This window comes from Pristis pectinata, chromosome 30, assembly GCF_009764475.1.
Source record: "Pristis pectinata isolate sPriPec2 chromosome 30, sPriPec2.1.pri, whole genome shotgun sequence".
Taxonomy (NCBI): Eukaryota; Metazoa; Chordata; class Chondrichthyes; order Rhinopristiformes; family Pristidae; genus Pristis; species Pristis pectinata.
The window spans coordinates 12,624,481-12,644,829 of record NC_067434.1 but is presented as its reverse complement, the minus strand read 5'-3'; the positions used below and the strand labels follow the sequence as shown (position 1 = coordinate 12,644,829).

Genomic DNA, 20,349 nt, shown 5'->3' with positions numbered 1-20,349 from the left:
GTTGACACAACATTGTGGGCTGAATGGCCTGTCTAGTGCTATACTGTTCTATGTTCTATCTTATTTTGTGTAAGTTATGACTCTAGCATTTGGAAGGTTTTTTACCTTAGTTCCAATTAACTTCTATGTTGAATGCAGCATCAAAAAATTTGAAGTTCTCGCTTTGAAGATGATTGAGAGCTTCAAGTTCCTATGTGTAAATATCACCAACAATTTGTCCTAGTCCAGCCATGTGGACGCTATGGCCAAAGAAGCACACCAATGCCTTTACTTCCTCAGAAGATTAAGGAAATTTGGCATGTCCTTAAGGATCCTGCCATTAACTCTGTACTTTTCCTTTACATTTGATCTCCCAAAATGCAACACCTCACACTTGCCTGGATTGAACTCCATCTGCCATTTCTCCACCCATATCTGCAACTGATCTATATCCTGCTGTATCCTTTGGCAACTTTCTATTCTATCCACAACGCCACCAATCTTTGTGTCATCAGCAGACTTACCCACCCATCCATGTTTTCATCCAAGTCATTTATATATATCACAGACAGCAGAGGTGTCAGTACAGATCCCTGCAGAATGCCTTTAGTCATGGACCTCCAACCAGGATAAGACCCATTGACCACTTACCCTCTGTCTTCGATGGGCAAGCCAATTCTGAATTGAAGTGGCCAAGTCACCATGGATCCCATGCTTCTTAATCTTCTGGATGAGCATACCATGACGGACCTTGTTGAATTGCTTACTAAAATCCATGTGGACAACATCCACTGTTCTACCCTCATTGATCACCTTGATCACCCCCTCAAAAAGCTCAATCAAGTTAGTAAGATGTGACATGCCCCACACGAAGCCATGCTGACTGTTCCTAATTAGGCCATTCTTTTCCAAATGCTCATAAATCCTATCCCTAAGAATCACTAAATCCTATTTCTTACTTTCTCTGTGACTGCAACACTATATTCTGCATTCTGTTTTCTTTTTATACCTCAATGTAATTATGCATGACTTGATCTGTCTAGGTGCCACGTAGAACAAAAACTATTCATTGTATCTCAGTACATGTGACAATAATAAACCAATACCAGTACCAGTGATTTTTGTGGTGAGCTTCATAACTGACCTTCAGGCTTGGTAATGAGAGAATGTCAATTTTTGTTTAAAAATATTAAAGAGAGCCATCACCTGCATATTTAGATCAATGTTAACTTTCATGGGCCATCACATAAAGACAGGATCTTATGTTTTGGACAGTATTCTTTCTTTGACTAAAATTAGTTGTAAAAAACTGGACATTCATCATCTTGCTTTTTGTGGTTTCTGGATGTGCGCTATTTAACTGTTGTGTTTGGTTACAAAAACAAGGTACCTTATTGCATGTGATGTACAGATGACCCCTGTCTTACAGGGGGTGGGGGGCTGTGTGTGTGGCTAAGAAATGGTCCATCTCATGAAGCTGCATCATCTGTGCATGCATCAAGAAACACGAGTTGAAAAAAATTAATTTTGTGTTTATTTACTTACCTTTTTTCACATGAATTCTGTGAGAGTGAATTTTATTCTGTATATCAAAATGTTTAGGTGGTGATTTTTGAATTCTATGGGGACTAATTTCTATTACCTGAATGGCCGTAATGGCCTGAAAGTGTATATTCTGAAAGAGACAGTTAATGTTTACTTCTAGATGATTGGTAATTTTAATACTAGAGTCATTCATCTGTTCAGTGTTCATAGCCAAAGTAATAATGTTGACATTGTAATTTGCTAGCTGTTTATAAAGTATTACAATTCAACTTATTGTTGTACATGATTTATAATTAATTATTTACATGCTAGGAATACTTCAGTAATTTATAATATTAATATGTCTTTAAAATTAATTAGGAATATTGGAAGCATATTAAAAATGGCCCAGGGCCCATTAATATTTTTGCATCCTTTTTATATGAGTGATATTCATAAGAACAAGTGGTATTCTGGTGTTCATAGTGCCCACTGACAACTGTCAGGAAATTTCCAGTGCTCATTGAGAAATTCCAGTGCCCAATGACAACAGTACAACTTTCAGGAGGATTCCAGTGCCCATCAACAAATGTGGGGAGAATGATCAAGTTTGTAAAATAGAGAGAAAATCAACAAAATCCATGAACTAATATCGGGAAGCGTGGAGAAAAAAGTAACAGGGTAAAGTGCGAGATGGAAATAGAGAAAGAGTTAAAGAAAGAAAAGAATTAATGACGGGAGAGCAGAAATATTGTTCCAGAAGGAGAGGAATACTTTATGGGTCCTCCCCTGGTTATGGCAGGGTTCTGTTCCTGCAAACTATTTGTAACCTGAAAAATTCACGTTGCAAATGCGCTCATGAACCGAGTTCCTACACAGCAGAAGATTCCTTGCAGCCCCTCAGCAGCCGACATATGAATACTGCTGGTCTCCCACACGCTCACTCTTAATGTATGGACTGTACATAAATCAGGAGATCATAAGCTGGGGAGGCCTTAAGCATCAGCAAGTAAGGCTGGAAGTGCACAGCACATCCATCAGCAGCTAAAGGAGAAATAATGGAAGAACAGTCTAGGTTGTCATTTTATCAGATTGTTCAATAAGAATATTTTTAAATCTATGCACAGTTATTGTGGGAAATTGTTCATAGAATAAAGGCATCATATCATTTCAGCACAGAAGCAAATAAATTATAAAGTTGTCATGTTAAATTAAAAAAAGTATGGAGCAATAAAGAAACCAAGCCATCATAGCAGTCACTGACCTGCTGCCACTCAATTTAGCTTTCAGTATATGACTGTATCCTCTCTTGTGTGTTTATATTTATGGCATCCCTGCTAAGGAGAGAGATTTCCTCTATCGATGCGAAATCTAGAGAATTGAGTGACAGAACTGAGGCTTTGGTTTGACTTACAAACCCTCACTTTTTATATAGAAAGCAGAGATAAAACATTAAATTACTGTGCCACAGAAATTGTGTTTAGACATGCTTCAGAGTCATGGCGAAGCTTCACTTCAGAACTTCAATTCCTGCTAATGAAATCATAGCTGACTACTAATGAATAACAAATGAGTCATAATCTTATTCCAGGAATGAAAAAATATTGAGCACTTGAAAGCTGATAAATTGGAGGTTGACACATTAAGTTCCAACATGTTGGATAGAAAATAGATCACTCACCCAACCCAAATGGTGTGATTATTCCTATAAATATAATCTCAGAAAGTTAAATAGTTACTCGATTTTGATAGTGGGTGGGAAAGTGAGTTGTGAGCAGGATGCCGAGTTAGCAAGATATATGGGCAGATTAAGCTGGTGGGCACAAACATGGCAGGTGGAATATAAAGTGGGTAAATATGAGATGATGCAGTATGGTAGGAAGAAGAAAGAAAATCACAGTACTAAATTAAATTGGTAAATTGGTTTATTATTGTCACGTACCAAAGTACAGTAAAAAATGTTGTTTTGCATGTCATCCATACAGATCATTTCATTGCAACAGTGCACTGAGGTTGTACAAGGGAAAACAATAGCAGAATGCAGAATAAAGTGTTACAGTTACAGACAAAGTGCAGTGCAGGCAGACAATAAGGTGCAAGGCCATGACGAGGATTGTGAGGTCAAGAGGCCATCTTATCGTACGAGAGGTCCATTCAGTACTCTTATAACAGTGGGATAGAAGCTGCCCTTGAGCCGGTTGGTATGTGCTTTCGGACTTTTGTATCTTCTGCCCGATGGGAGGGGGGAGAAGGGAGAATGTCTGGGTGGAAGGGGTCTTTGATTATGTTGGCTGCTTGACTGAGGCAGTGAGAAATGTAGACAGAGTCTATGGAGGGAAGGCTGGTTTCCGTGACGTACTGAGCTGTGTCCACAACTCTGCAGTTTCTTGCGGTTACAGGCAGAGCAGTTGCCTTACCAAGCTGTGATGCATCTGGATTGGATGCTTTCATTGATAAAAATTGGTGAAGGTCAAAGGGGACATGCCAAATTTATTTAGCCTCCTGAGGAAGTAAAGGCACTGGTGAGCTTTCTTGGCCATGGTGTCCACGTGGTTGGACCAGGGAAGTTGATGAGAAAATAGTAAATACCTTGATGTGCTAGTTTACTAATTAGGTTCCCAGGATGAATGAGTTGCTCTCTGAGGTGAAATTGATTAACATTAACCTGTGCCCAAGTTTGGAGGAATGAAATGACACTCTGACCAGTACATGAGGTTCTTAGTATTTCAAATTCATTTTTTCTACTTGTAATCAGCACGTCCTCAGTATTTTCTAAGCTATGTTAAAACACTAACATGAGCAGATCGCAGATATGCAAAATGAGAGGCTAAATTTTCTTTGAGAATCATCTAAAGTTCATTGAGATTTTCAATGTCATTTGGTATTTACAACACAAAAAGAAGCCATTTAGTCTATCATGTCTGTGCCAATTGAAAAGGAGCTACCCAGTCTCATCCCACCAGCACAAGGTCCGTAGCCCTGCAGGTCACAGCTCTTCCATGCATCCAAGTAGTGTTTGTGTGTAAAGGGTTTCTGTCTTGCCACCCTTTCAGATAGTGAGTTCCAGACCTTTACTACATTCTGGGTGAAAATGTATTTCCTCATCTCCCTTTAAGCCAATTGATCCCTCTACTGAGTGAAACAGCTCTTTCCTGGTTATCTAGGTCCCTCATTACTTCATTGATCTGAATTAAGTCTTCCCTCAACTTCTTGTTCCAAAGAAAAAAGCTTATCAAATCTTGCCTCACAGTTATAATTTTCTAGTCTTGGCAACATTCTCGTAAATCTCCTCTACATCCTTTCCAGTGCAATTGCACTTTTTACGTAACATGAAAAAAAAACTACATGTATTGCTGAAGTTATGACCTAACTAGTATTGCAACTGGTGTCACAGCCTCCAACTGCCCTTTGCCGGCTGCCTTTTGAAACACTAATCATCGTGTGACAGCACTCCAACAATGATGTGGGGAAAGTATTTTTTTATCTGCCACTAATATTTGCACCTTATTTTTCTCAGCACTTCCTGATTATAGTAAGACTGGGTTCTTTCATGATCCCTTTGATATGCTTTTCTTGTGCATTACCTAAGTGACTTGATTCGAAGGTAAATTATTTTCTCTGGATCACCCTGATATCATGAAAGAAGCTATATCAAATGCAAAAGTCAATAAAATCATTGCAGCAAAACATGATATACCATTGACCTCTACTCCATTTTGCATCCTGGGCCAAAACTCTCAAAATTTTCCCACTAGGTCTTTCATGGTGCTCTGAAAACTAATATCCACCACAAAAAAATCACAGCCTATAACGTGGGTGGAAGTATTTTGCATAGGTTTGGCATCATAGTTAATTCTAAGATATAGGGCTTCAGCATTGTATGTGTGTACAATATAGGAAGGTATATTGCTTTTTGGTGCTTTTTCTGTATAGATCTTTTCATGCTCCTTTACCTCAGGCTAAAGCCACATATCATGCTGCCTGCTACAACAGTTGCATGATGGTAGATTCAGTTGAGGACATTCACCCTAATTTTACAGAACAAATACCTAATCTTAATCAGTTGCTTCCCCAGGCACTGATCTGTGGTATTGAACAACTTTTCCAATTTGTAGTATCAGTGATGCTCTAGTTCTCAAATGCCTTCAATTTGATATTGGGGATCATTTATCTGTCAAGATTCTGAAAAGCAGTTACCAATTTGATTTAAATTCAAAACTATTGTTCAGTTTTTAAAAAGCTATGTTGAGAGCAATTTTCAAATGTAATTTTGGGTTTCTCTTATCATACAATGTGACTGTTGATTTTCCACTAGTAATAGACTTTGGGAGAGCTCTTTATGCAAAAATTTTAGAAAGCTAGTATGTCCTGTTTTTATAGCTCCCTTTTATGTAAAAGGAGCAGGTTACAGACGACAGTAACTGCCAGAAATTGAAATGTTAGACAAATGTCTTCCTTCGTTAGGAGGCTTTGCAACTAACAATTGATGTTTGCTTAGTGCAGTTAAAGAAAGAGTAATTGGTGTTTGTGGTTAGCACTAATGCTTACAGCTTATTGTTGTTCTGACATTTAAACCTTAGCTTCTAACTAGAATCTATTTTTAACATGCCCTCTGGATTTATTAAAATTTTCTGTTAAAGTGCAAAAGGTGACTTATCTCATATCTTTGAAGATGCATCCTGAGTTTGCATCAAAATATCTGCCTTCCAACTTAATTTCACTGAACAAAAAACTGCATTTGCAGAAGAGTTTTTGGTCTTTGCTAGTATGGGAGAGACAACACCTATTTTAGTGTCATCTGCAAAATTACTAACCATGCCTTGTAATTCTCATCCAAATCATTGATATAGAATTGGTGATATCTACTGATATCCTGAAACTGCAAATAGTTCTCGACTCTCTAGCCAGGGAAAGAAACTTCTCACAATTCACTCTATCAAACGCTCTTATGTTTCAATGAGAACAGCACTTTTATGCATACTGATGTATAAAATTGAAATGAGTTAGTTTAAATCAAAACTACTTTACATGAACCTGTGTTCCAGGTATTATTTTTATGCTTCATGTTAAAATATCCTGGACCTCGTACAGAAAAGAGAATTATTCTTGGGGGCACGCTAGTGTAGCAGTTAGCGTGACGCTATTGTCATGCCAGCAATCGGGGTTCAATTCCTGTCACTGTCTGTAAGGAGTTTGTACATTCTCCCTGTGTCTGTGTGGGTTCCTCCGGGTGCTCCAGTTTCCTCCCATATTCCAAAGACATATGGGTAGGTGAACATAGGTTTAAATGGGTGGCACGGACTCGTTGGACGAGGAGGGCCTATTACCATGCTGTAAATAAAGTTTTAAGTTTTTAAAAATATTATGTAGTCATGGCCTGATATTAGAATTATGATCATGTTGGCAAAGTAAAGTTATTAATATATATGAACAAATTTATTCTTGTGAAATGGAGACACGAGAGACTGCAAATGCTGGAATCTGGAGCAAAAAACATCAACTGTCCATTTCTATTTCCCTCTGCAGAGGCTGCCTGATCTGCTGAGTTCCTCCAGCTTCTTTTTTTACTCTTGTGAAATGCTGTTTGCTAATCACAGACTTAATGTACTGTGTTTAAAATTAATTTCTTAACAATCCTTCAGCTGGGCTGCTTAAGGCAATGAGGAGGCGTACAATTCAGTCCTTGATCATCCCAGGTTTAAGAGCTTCAGCCTATACCACATTATTTGGTTTTAGAAATAAGAGAGGAGTTGTTTGAGATGAGTCATATTCTCAGCACTGATTTAGGGAGGGGTAAATTGGCATTGGGCCCCACTCCTGGAAATGTGTCTATGCAGGTATTGGGGAAGATTTGCTAATCTGGAGATTACCAGCTGCCTGCACTTGGATCACACTGTTTCTTCCATGATAGTCTTAACTGGGAGACTCCCTCCTGAATTATCAGCGTGGTCCAGCATGGCAGTGGATCTCCTCGAGCATACCCCGAATGCCCTCCCAAAAAGCTTTAACTGGTTTGACCTCATGAAGTTTCTATGGATCTCTATGCAATTTGTTTTTTAAAAAAACAATTAAAAAAAATTTTTTTCCAAAAAAAACAATTGGTCTGCCATATTTGTGGAAGGTTTTCGGTATCAAGAATTTCCAGCCAAAAAGCTGTGAAATCTGTGGAAGTATTGGACCCCACTGTCTAGTGGCGCAAGGCAGATAAACTCATCGTCACAGGTGGAAGATGTTACTTACTGCTAAAGCCAGTGCTGCACTGGACTTTGCGATGACAATGAAGAAATCCAGCAGGAGTCCTGGCGCCAGGGCCAAAGATCTGGCACATTTAGTGTTTGTGTATGTGGGTGTCTATTGATATTTTCTGAACAAAAAATCTGAACACTTTATATTAGCATGCCAATAAATTTAAGAATCCTAATATTCAAATAACAGATAACGTATTATCAGTAAACAATTATAAAGACAAATATTCCTTTAGTTTATATATCCAAAGGGTTGAAGACCAGGACTGATTACAAGGGCCTCTGGTTAGACAACATCAAGGATACTGTTTTGGTGTCCTAACCTTGGAGGGGTTTTAAATGTTCTCCCTGTATTAATTCTTGGATGAAAAGACTATCCTTTGACAAAACATTTAGCAGATTGGATCGATATTCTCTTGCATTTATCACAATTAGTGTTGTTCTCATTGAAACATATAAGAAAGTTTGATAGAGTGGATTGTGAGAAGTTTCTTCCCCTGGCTGGAGAGTCGAGAACTATTTGCAGTTTCAGGATATCAATGGATATCACTAATTCTATATCAATGATTTGGATGAGAATTACAAGGCATAGTTAGTAAGTTTGTAGATAACACTGAAATAGATGGTGTCATTGACAGTGAAGATGGTTTTCAGGATTTACAGAGGGATCTTGATCAGCTGAGTAAGTGGGCCGAGGAATGGCAAATGGAGATTAATTCAGATAAGTGCAAGGTGTTGCATTGTGGGAAGACAAATCAGGGTAGGACTTTCACAGTGAAGGGTAGAGCCTTGGTGAGTGTTGTAGAACAGAGGGACCTAGGAGTGCAAGTACATGGTTCCCTGAAAGTAGTATCACAGGTAGACAGGGTGGTGAAGAAGACTGTTGGCACGCTGGCCTTCATCAGTCAGGACATTGAGTATCGAAGTTGGGATGTTATGTTGCAGTTGTACTGGACATTGGTGAAGCCACATTTGAAATATTGCATTCAGTTTTGGTAACCCTGCTGTAGGAAAGATGCCATTAAGCTGGAAAGAGTGCAGAGGAAATTTATGAGGATATTGCTGGGACTCAGGGGACTGAGTTATGGAGAGAGTTTGATCAAGTTGGGACTTTTTTCATTGAAGCGTAGGAGAATGAGGGATGATCTTATAAAGGTGTATAAAATGATGACAGGCGCAGATAGGATGAATGCACACAGTCTTTTTCCCAGGGTTGGGGAATCAAGAACTAGAGGGCATAGATTTAAGGTGAGAAGGGAGAGATTTAATAAGAAACTGAGGGACAACTTTTTCACCCAGAGGGTGGTCAGTATATGGAATGAGCTGCCAGAGGAAGTGGTTGAGGCAGGTACATTAACAACATTTAAAAGGTACTTGGACAGGTACATGGATAGGAAAGGTTTAGAGGGATATGGGCAAATGGGACTAGCTTAGATGGTAGTCTTGGTCGGTATGGACCAGCTGAGCCGAAGAGCCTGTTTCCTTGCTGTATGACTCTTATAGAGTTCAGCCATTTAAGACTGAGGTTTCTTCACTCTGAGCCTTGAGAATTTTATGGAATTCTCTGCCTTGGAGTTTAGTCAACTATGAGATCAGTGAATCTGTGAGGGATCCTAAGATACAGCTTGATTTAAAAGATTAGTGACGATCTTATTAAATGGTAGATGACATTCAAGGGCTTATTTGAAGAGCTCCCATCTCTTATGCTTTTGCTTTGCGTGTACCAATGCAAATGCTGGTTGAGAGGAGCATGTGCTCTGCACTGCTGGCGCATAGTATCTGGGTTCCAACTGCCCACTAGAGTGAGGCACTGGAGGGGTCCTGAAACCAATGTAATAGACCAAATGTCCGGCACATTAGTAATGTCAAATACCTGGAAAAAGTTTCCATAGGAAGGGAGAATGCAGTGGCAGAAAATTTACTGGAAGGGAAAAAATGAGTATCTTAAATGTTAAGAAGACAGGTTCAGTCACCTTCTGGAAAGGTAATTGCTCAACATGCTATACAGCCAGTCCCCAGGTTATGACAAGGTTTCCTTCCTGAGAACTGTTCGTAACCTGAAGTATTTATAAGTAAGAAATGAACAGAAGCTGTGATGGGAGAACAAGTGGGTGCAGGAGGAGTGGCCACCAGCCGGCTTCACTGAATGAGTGAGAGAGTTTGGTCGGTGCTCTAAGCTCTGCTCGGCTCAACCCAGTCCCCAATTGTTACAGCTCAAGGCTGGGGAAGTGGGGTGGGGAGGGCGCGAATGCCCCATTCCTGAGTTCCACCAGCAGTTTGTTTTTATTCTATCCAATAATGTGGGTACCTTGCCTCCTATTTGATATCAGTTTATACACATGCACACGTACACCAGACTGATTTCCCTGTCTCTGTTATGCAAATACTGAGACCAATGTGCCTGCTCCATCTATTTCTGTCTTGGTCTAATGGATATGGGATAAAAATTGAAAAGCTGATCCCCCCCTCCCACCCCCAGATCAGTGCATACCTAAGTCAAGCAAGTAACCTTGCTGTGCATCTATTGAGCTTTTTGCTTTTCTTATCTTTACCTTTGCGTGTAACTTGTCTCAATCACTTTCTCTTCTCATTTTTCAGAATGGTGATGGTTCCTCTGTAAATGATTTGATAGCTGTAGTCTCACCAACACAAGAACAAGCTGAGGCTATAAACTCTACGGATAAGGTAATTTGTTCACCTTTTTTTTCCCATATGTTTGGTATTATAAATAGAATTTTTTAAGCACAATTCCTATTGATAGGATAATATTGAAAGCACATGATAATAAATGTAAAATATCCTGAGATGTTGAATCTAAGGTTATAATAACACATTTTGGCACAATTGAAAATTATATTGCACAGAAGATTTTGCTGTGATGACATTATTCTTTTGATGTATTTGTCTCCCAAACAGTGTTTATCAATCTCCTTCTCAAAAAGGTAGTGCTCTTTCAATGAATTGTATGGATAAAATCATCGTAAACTGAGCACAACTTTATTCTGACCTATAGGAAAAATAATTTAAGAGTTAGATGTGTACTTAAGTTTTTATTGTGCTTATTTTATACATATTCACATTGTCTTATCTACACAACACAAGAGCTAGTTGGGTTTCTGGGTATCAAAGCACAACAGCTCTGTAAACTTAACACCATTTTATTGCATTGCTTCTACACAATAAGATTATAGTTATGGTAACCATTGTGAACTGAATTATATCTTGGGATTTGAGTTCCATTGAGGTTGTCAGAGAACATAAGGATGGAATTCTGATGGCAATATGTACAAGACTTTCTTGCCCCACATACAGTTTAAAGAGTTTCAATAAATGGTAACAAAGCCTCAAAGTAACAATTTGAAGGGTCTTGACCTGAAACGTTGCCTGTCCATTTCCCTTCACAGATGCTGTTTGACCTGCTGAGTTCCTCCAGCATCTTGTTTATTGCTAACAGTATACCACCTCAATTTTATGGCCCCTTTAGCTCAGTAGAAATCTGTTTTAATTGGACACGAGAATTCCATGTCCCCTTCACTGACAAAATTAGGGAATATTACTTCACTTAGCATAACCTACTTAACCTCTTATCAATAAATGAATCTGTATTTCAGTTACATAAATAATATTCATATCCGCAGATAACATTGTAAAATGAGCATCAATTTTATATGATTAGAAATAAAAACTGCTGGTCAGGCAGGATCTGTGATGAGAGAAAAGAATTCAGAATTAAGAAAGGTTTCAGAATTAAGAAAAATTGGTCTGTAGTGGAGTAACTTGCAGATTTTGCAGAGTGATGTGCGAGAAGCACAGTGAGTGCTGTGAGGTGGTTTATTCGAGGTTCTTCTTGGATTACATATATGCTCAGGGATCATGCACATGATAAAGTTTGTCATACCTATTTAGATATGCTACACTTCTTCTATCAAAAGAAAATAGAGTGAAGCTTGTTTAACATCCATAAATTTTCAAATTTTTATCTGATCAACTGGATTTTGTATTCTCTTTCAACTTTGTATTGTTACTGGTGATGCTTGCCTTGATCCTGGAGACTTGATAGATGTTGTTGATATCACATCCTTTTCTGGGTTAATTGAAGGTATCACTTCTTGGCTCTCTTAAGTAATGTTTTACAACAACTCTTCAACCCTGTAAGAAGATAATCATTCTCTCACTGCTCTTCACAATTCCCTTTGGGTATCTTGCACTGAGATAAGTGATTCACTTGAACTTCTATATATCTCTCTTATTAAGAGAGTATTCTTTGAACCATATATTTTCACAATCTCTCTAATTTTCCATTTTCTCATCTCTGCCCTGCTTGGTGGTGTCAGGTTTTCATGTAATCTGAACATCTTCCTTTTTAGAGCAAGTGTTGTGATATTTGCTTTATTTTAACTTTTTCCTTTCAGATTCTGCTGAACCAGACTCGGATATGCATCCCAAGTCTTCTCTAAATTAACATTTCTGGAAGAATGTCTCCTTTTGTGGAGTGCAATTGTCAGTCTGTAGCTCAGAAGAAAATCTGCACATGAACACTTCTTCATGAGATTTATCTGGCACTTTTTGCTTCATACAGTATACTGATCTCTCCATTTGAGACTAGATGTGAAACAACATTTGATCTCATTTCATTTCACAAACTATTTAAATTGTAGCCCATGCATGCAAAAATTCAGTGCGAGTCAGATCTTATCTCACTATGAAGCATCAATTCTCTGGTTTTCTTCTCAGCCACAGATTAGTGTTGCACTCCATGGCAGGATACACTTCTGCGCTATCACTGAGTACACTTTGTATGACCTTTAACGCCAGGAAGTTGCCCACGTCTTTTCCACACTAGACATGCTAAATGGCTAGATGGGCCGCTTCCACATTTGGAGTGGTGCTCTTTAGTATCTGTAATCTGCAATTTCAGCCAACGTGTACACTTGTTGGCCATCTCTTCCAGAACCTTTTCGATCTAGGCCAATAGATAAGGCTACATTCTATTGTTTTTAAGTTAACGATGTCCAAATGTGAAGTTCCTCCCTTATTCTTGATTGTACTTCTTTAGATATAACTAATTTGTTGTCCGATTTAATGCATTGTAGTCCAATTTAATGTGTGAACAACTCAAAATGTAATGGAAAGTCTTTATATTCTCATCCCAACATGTTTCTCAATCAGTATAGCCATATACTTGTGTTAATACTGGATCCTCTCTTTCCCCGTTCTGATGAAGGATCTTGGACCTGAAATGTTTAACTCTGTTTATCTTTCCACAGATGCTTCCCGACCTGCTGAGTATTTTGAGCATTTTCTGTTTTTTATTTCAGATTTCCAGATATCTGCAGTCTTTTTGATTTTCATGATGCTGGATTCTTCTGTCTATTTTACTGTGTCCACTCTCATTACAGGAACATCATCTACACCCTATAGGAGTAAATGTTATGTTTTCTATTGATATTAGCTTCTTCATACAGATTTTTATTTGGATGCTGGATATTCAATATCATAATAATAGTAGGACAGTGTGCTGAAGCATCAATGCAAACCTGAGGCTATGTAGATAAGACAAGATATCTTTACTAGTCACATGTACATTGAAACACACATCTTTTTGCGTAGAATGTTCTGGGGGCAGCCCACAAGTGTCGCCACGCTTCCAGTGCCAACATAGCATGCCCACAACTTTCTAACCCATATGTCTTTGGAATGTGGGGGGAAACCAGAGCACCTGGAGGAAACCCACACAGACATGGGGAGAATGTATAAACTCCTTACAAACAGTGGCCGGAATCGAACCTGGGTCGCTGGCGCTGTAATAGCGTTACGCTAACCGCTACACTACTGTGAGGGATCACAAACAAGATTTAGCATGTCCCAAGAGGAATTTCATTCTGAGATTTCTCTATCAGAGGTCATACCACTTCCATTATTCCTTTTCTCACTTCCTAGTTCATCCTCCTCCAGTCCTTGATGCACTGCTGTCAGTACCTTTGCAAGGTCTTGCCAAGCTGATCACAGCTGCCAGTTGGTGGCCTGCAATATCTTGGATAATGATGTCATATACCTCCCCTTTTGTCGTCATCTCATTCCCTCTTTCACTGTATCTTAAAACTTGTTTTATCTCTAACTCTCCCCAATTCTGGTGCAGTTTATTGACCTTGAACATTAACCCTTGCCCACAGGTGCTGCCTGACCTACTCTGCATTTCCAGCATTTTCTCTTTTTTATAGACTTACAGCATATGTAGTGTCTTGCTTTTGTATTGATTATTTGCAACTTGGTTTCAGAGCTTTGTGAAAGAGGGTTATTGGTTAACATTCTCATTCTCATCTAGGTCTTTCATTATATCATTGGCACCCACAGCTGCTCATACCGTTCCTAACTTGTATCACTGTTATTGGCCATGCACCACATTCTGAAATGTTTTACAATCTTTATTCCTAGGCATTATATATCAATTTCTAATAGCCTGTGCTTTTTGAGTCACTCATGCTGTGTGAAAAAATTAATTCCTGAGGATTAATTGCTGCAGTGAGATTATTAAAATCTTCTACCATACTAATGTATTTCCACAATAAATGTATTGTCATTTCTCAACTAGCATTGCTTTATCTCTTCCTTTTCTTCTCTGAAGATATTTTTATTTATTTTGTATGTCTTGCTATTCTAAGCCAATTTATCCATATTGCTTTCCACTTGCTTGTCCATTTTGTACCAATTCAGCCTCTCTTCTCACCAGATATGATTATTCTTTTACCAGATTGCCTATGCATATCTGTTGTTTCTTTTTTCCATATACCATTTCATTTTCTTCATCTTTTGAGGTAAAACTAACACAGGATGCTGTCCATATAGCTTGTCTAGCATTCGTCAATTCTCTTCTTCAAAAGTTTCACCTCAAAGCTTTCATTTACCTCTAATATTCACGATCTGTATAATGTGTACTCTGCAATCTTCTAATATCTTTTTCCTCGCTGGTTCATGCTGCCTAATCGTACTCTGACCAATGGTGTGTCCTCAGTCCTGATGCAGAGTCTCAATCATTCTTTGCCTCCACAGGTGCTGCTTGACTCGCTGAGTACCTCCAGCACTTTGGTTTATGCAATCTCTTGTGTACCCTCATACCTTTGTCTGCTGCACTCTTTCTTTTTACAATATTTTTATTGATTCCACATAGAAAATACAGATTACATGAATCAGAAAAAAGATAAAATGCTATGAAATACATTGTGTTAAATCATACTTGAAATCACAATACCCCATATTGATAAACAAAAATGATAGTTAATTAATAACAATTAAATTGGAATAATTTTATTATAAAAAAAATCTAAACTTACTACCAAGACCAGTAGGTTTGGTTAAAAAAAAGGACAAAGAAAAACCCTTAACACATAATAATATTAGCCAATATCTGTACTTTAACCACCAAATCAAAGGTTTTGAAAATAGTTCAAAAACGGTCCCCATAATGTTTGAAAGTCTAAGTTAGATTCAGAAATTGAACAATGGATCTTCTCTAAATTTAGGTATGACATAACATCCTGTAACCATTGAACATGAGTAGGCGGAGTAACTTCCTTCCATTTAAGCAACACAGCCTTCCTGGATATAAGAGAAATAAAAGCTAATACATGTCAATCAGAAGTCTCCAAAGTCTGCTGCACTCTTAATTGCAGAATTTTTGTCCATCACAATGTTTTTGAACCTTGTGGACCCTCTCCAACTTCCAACCCCCCAAATACCCGTTGACCTTACATCACTGTCCCTTTTAGTTTTCCTAGTAACAGAGACATACAGCACCAAATAGGCACCAACCACTGAATCAGTGCTGACCATCAATCACCCATTTATGCTAATCCTACATTGATCCTTTTTTTTATTATTCACCCACATTCTCATCAACACCCTGCAGATTCTACCACTCACCTACACTCTAGGGGCAATTTACAGTGGCCGGTTAACCTACCAACCCACATGTCTTTAGGATGCAAGAGGAAACCAGAACACCCAGAGAAAACTCATGATCACAGGGATAACTTGCAGACTCCACACAGACAGCACAGGAGATCACTGTGAGACAGCAGCTCTTCTAGCTGTGACATTGTGCCGTCCACAAGTCCTCATACTTTGCCTTGACATTGCTCTTTTCAGACATTACTTTGGAATGTTTTGCTATGTTATGGACGCTAATAAGATGGCACAGTAGTGCATATTTAGTGCTGTCTCACAGCAGCATTGACCTAGATTCAATCCCGACCTTGGGCGCAGTCTGTTTGCATGTTCTCCCTGTGATTGTTTGGGTTTCCCCTGGACGCTTGGGTTTCCTCCTACATCCCAAATTAGCTCTGGTGCAGGTAAGTGAGAGAAAAAAATCAAAGGGGAGTTGATGGGTATATGAGAGAAAATAAGTTTCTGGATTTCGGGAAAGGAGAAGGGAAATGGGACTGATGGGAACCAGTACAGACTGAATGGCCACCTCCTGTGTTATTATAAGTAAGAAAGTAAATAGAAATATCTGAGCAATATGTTCCATGTTTTATGTCACCATAATTTGCATTCTTGTATGAGTCCACAACTGGAGTCCTTGATGTAAATCACAGCTTTCCTTTTCAATGAACAATTCTTTAAAACAACCAGCTGAAAATTATAGTTAGCATATGGAGACCATAACTGAGGTCCATTGATTTAGTAGCAACTAGCTGAATTAAATGGAAATCGTCATTTGCTGTCCAGAAGGTCCTTATGATAAAATTTCTTCTGCTTCATGAAATAATTATCTGAAAAGATCACAATGGATTCTTTGGGGAGAGAAAGAGGCGAAAGACCATTCATCATTAGGAAATTGAATCAAGAGTGCAATTGGGCACTAAATTGGAGGAAGGAATCCTTATTTAAGGCATGTAGATTGGTTGCTTTGCTGGAATGCATTCTTTTTCTTTTGTATTTCTAACTTCTCACTTTGAGCTTAGTGTTTTTTTATTATCTCCCTTAATGAGTTAGTCACAGTCTTCCAGTTAGGTGTTCTGGTAGTCCGGTGTACTTCCCTTTGTTGACAGCTTCATTTTTCAGATCAGTAATCCAGGGACCTGTTTGGTGGCTTCATCACTGCTGGTTTAAAACTTGAGTCAAGGAAGAATATGTGAGCTTTGTCAGTGCATTACCATAGCAACAACTGCTTGGGCATGAATCAGGGTCATTTCTCACCTTAGCTATTCTCTACAGATTTTGAAAGTCACAGTAAACTACACACATAATAACTCCAATAATGCAATGTACGTACATTCTTCCACTTAAAGATGTTAAACCTACTTATTCATCATCTTTGGTTATTATCCTCAAAGCATTATTTTTGGTATGTTGGTGGAGTGTAATTGGACCAAATGAAAATTCAAAGGGACAGCTCAGTCACCAGGATGTAAGTGCAATATTTGATCCTTAACTGGAGCATGTGTCGTAGCTGGAACTTCAACTCTGTCCAACAGTCTAGCCTGAGAATCCATTGCTGCTTGATGCTCAGTTCTGGCTGTTTACAATGTAGAGAGTTCTGGCAGTTTTTATATGTCTTTGTGTAGCATAAACATTGAAGCTCCTTTTATATTAAGTGCTTTGGAACACTTTGCTCCCTTAAACATGCTATACAAATGCAAATTGTCCATGTTACATTTGGCTTGTTTCCATGTGGACTATTTGACTCCCAGTATATACACTTGTAAATCTTGTTTACATTTCCCAGTGGAAGATTTGCAGACTTTGAAAAACTTGGTCTGTGAATTTAGGATAAGGGAGGCAGATTTAGAGACCTAAGCCTCTGAGATCCAGCTCCAGGCAATGGTCCCATGGAATTTGAGCTAAAAAAGGCCAAAATACACGTAGCTTAGGATAACTTGTGAAAGGAATTTTACTGCACATCAACATGTCTCACTGCTCACAGCCTCAGTAGCTGTGGAACAAATGCAACAGCTATATTTCACTTTTTTAAAGTTTTTAAGATTGCAGCTGGCCAGGTGGTCTCTCCCATAGGTCCTTTGTAAGGGATACACCCTACTTAGAAGTATCCCACAGCACATAGTTTGTGAACCTTGCTAGCAACACTTGGTCATGGACCTCTCCTTCAGTTTGCAGACCAATAGGGCTGGGGTGCACCACAGGGCAAAAGTACCGTATTCCTTTCAAGGCCTCCTTTGCAAATGCACATTTCAAAAGGAGATGGATGATTCATTCCTACAACAGCTGCTTCACAGACAGAATGTGATGATGCTGAAACTCTAGCTGTGCATTATGGGGAGGACTCTTCTGCCAAATAATTTAATTAAAGATCTAGTTCTTATTGCAAAATTATGCTGCATTAAGAAAATGTGGATAATTGTTTTGTATTATATCTAATTTCTAAAAAAAACATTCATTTAAGTGAGAGGTTTGCTGTTAGTTCAGGAACCATGAGAATAGTCTTTCTGAAAATTGGGTATGTAATTGTAACACAGCAAAGGAATGCATATTAATTTGTTATGCCAATTAGATTCAACTTACATGCTGTAATTGAATTCATTTAAAAAAAATTCACTTTACCCTTTAGTTTAAGAATCTCACAATGTGTCAAAAACCAATGGATAATTACGCTACAGAGTAACATGTAAATAAACTATGTCAATTAGACTCAATTTGCATATTCTAATTTGTTTTGCATTTTCTAACATATCGAAGACATTCTGAAATGGCCTGTGTTTCTTAAAACCACATGTTTAGGAAGTAAAACACCAGCTATAGCTCTGAATTTGTTCTGCAGTGCACGATAATGGTCTAAGAGCTGTTCTCTTTGATCTGGCTGGATTACCTGTGTTGTAACCTGTAAACTGATGTTCTTGTGTCAGTGGCTTTCAAGAGACGATTTCTTTGTGGTTTACTGTTGTATTATGATTGGCAGCAGAAGATTTTGATTTGTGTGGAGATGCAGTATGCTATAAGAGGGCTGCAACAAGTTTGTGAACTGCAAAGTAGAATGGTACGATATGGGGTTGTGCTGCAAACTTGCTGCATCAAAGTTCCTCATTGGGATTGGAGGTGGTTGCCTTGCAAAGGAGATTTGGATCCAGTCAGCCTAAAGTATTCGAGACACAAGAAACTGTAGATGCTGGAATCTGGAGCAACAAACAATCTGCTGGTGAACCTCAGCGGGTTGAGCAGCATCTGTGGGAGGAAAGGAATTTATTCCGAAACATTGACAATTCCTTTCCTCCCACAGATGCTGGTCGACCCGCTGAGTTACTCCAGCAGATTGTTTGTTTCTGCAGCCTAAAGCATTTTCTGCTAATTGGTTACAAAACAACACCTGCAGAAGAATTGTCAGTATATCGGTTCCTTTCCTCTTTTGTGGGTAATGGGAGCTTCAGAATTAGAACTCTGGAGACGTGAGATAGGATATTGGAAGTTGGTCACCCTTCAAATTTTATGGAAATGGGAACAGATAATAACATTCTTGCCTACGAGTCAGGTCATCCATTCATACTATTCAGAGACATTATCTGCACTTACAATACCACCTTGACACTTAATTGTACTCGCTTAAGTGTTATATTTCAGGTAAGGCCTTGTTACACTGAGAACCGAGAAAGGCAAATAATGTAAAGGTAGTCCAAAACTGAAGGATCAGATGAGGGAGCGAGCTTGAAGTATGTATGAATAATTGTAAAGAGTGCAATGAAACGTTGGCACCGCAAATAGTGTTACTGCTTCAAAGCTCCAGCTGCCCGGGTTCAATCCTGACTGGTTGTTATCCCTGTGGAGTTGTGACTCTGTTGGTTTCCCAGGTTGCTCGAGTTTCCTCCCATATCCCAAAGGCATGCAAATTATTAGGTCAATTAGCTACTGTAAATTTCAACTGGTATAGGTTGGTGGCAGGAGAATCGGGAGGGGGAGGGGTGATTGTGATGGCTTTGTGAGAAAGAATAGGTTACAGGGAAATAAGTGGGGGAACAGGACTGATGGGATTGCTCTGAGAGATGACAGAGACTCAACGGGCAGAAAGGCTGCCTTCTATGTCAGAAGAAAATATGAATGTGAGAAACATTCAGGAATTTGATTCAAAAATCTTCCTTTGAAAATAATTTAACTTTTGAAATTACTGTTTCCAAACAAAGGTTGAAAGGTTGTTGAATGCATTCCACATTTGCTAAATCCTTTCAGATAAGGTACAGAGGTTCCTCCTGAGCAATTCCTACATCTTTTATGGATAGAATAAAACTGGCAGCCAATTCAAGCAACCCTGTTGTTGTAGTTTTGTTCTGTTATGTATCACAGAGTCAGACTCCTTTGGTTAGTAGGAGGCACTATAATGAAGAAAACGAGATGATCCCTTTTGTAAGCCCACCAGCTGGCTTTGAGTAAAAGTGGACTAGATGTCCAGGGATTCTTTCCACGAAGGATTTGTGAGCTATTTATTGATGTCCTATTGTGTTTCTTGTTAATAGTGTTGGCATTATTTTAATAAAGGTGAGAGTGATGGCATGAGAAGTATGAGGTACATGAACATTTTGCCAAATCCAGAGGAATTCGAAAGGCCTGCTATTTTTAGTCCTATTTCTATTAAAGTAGTTGAGGCCATTCAAGTTGG

The 20,349-nt window shown here is 38.7% G+C and overlaps 1 protein-coding gene across 5 annotated transcripts in view; it reads left to right on the top strand.

Moving 5' to 3' along the window:
• The window catches only part of LOC127584733 (serine-rich coiled-coil domain-containing protein 2-like), a 532,360-nt gene that overhangs the window by 379,194 nt on the left and 132,817 nt on the right, over positions 1 to 20,349 (top strand). For all 5 annotated transcript variants that reach the window (XM_052041642.1, XM_052041643.1, XM_052041644.1 and 2 more), the window contains one exon: positions 10,347 to 10,433. In XM_052041642.1, coding sequence (XP_051897602.1) covers positions 10,347 to 10,433 — 87 coding nt within the window. The remainder of the gene's footprint in view (positions 1 to 10,346; positions 10,434 to 20,349) is intronic.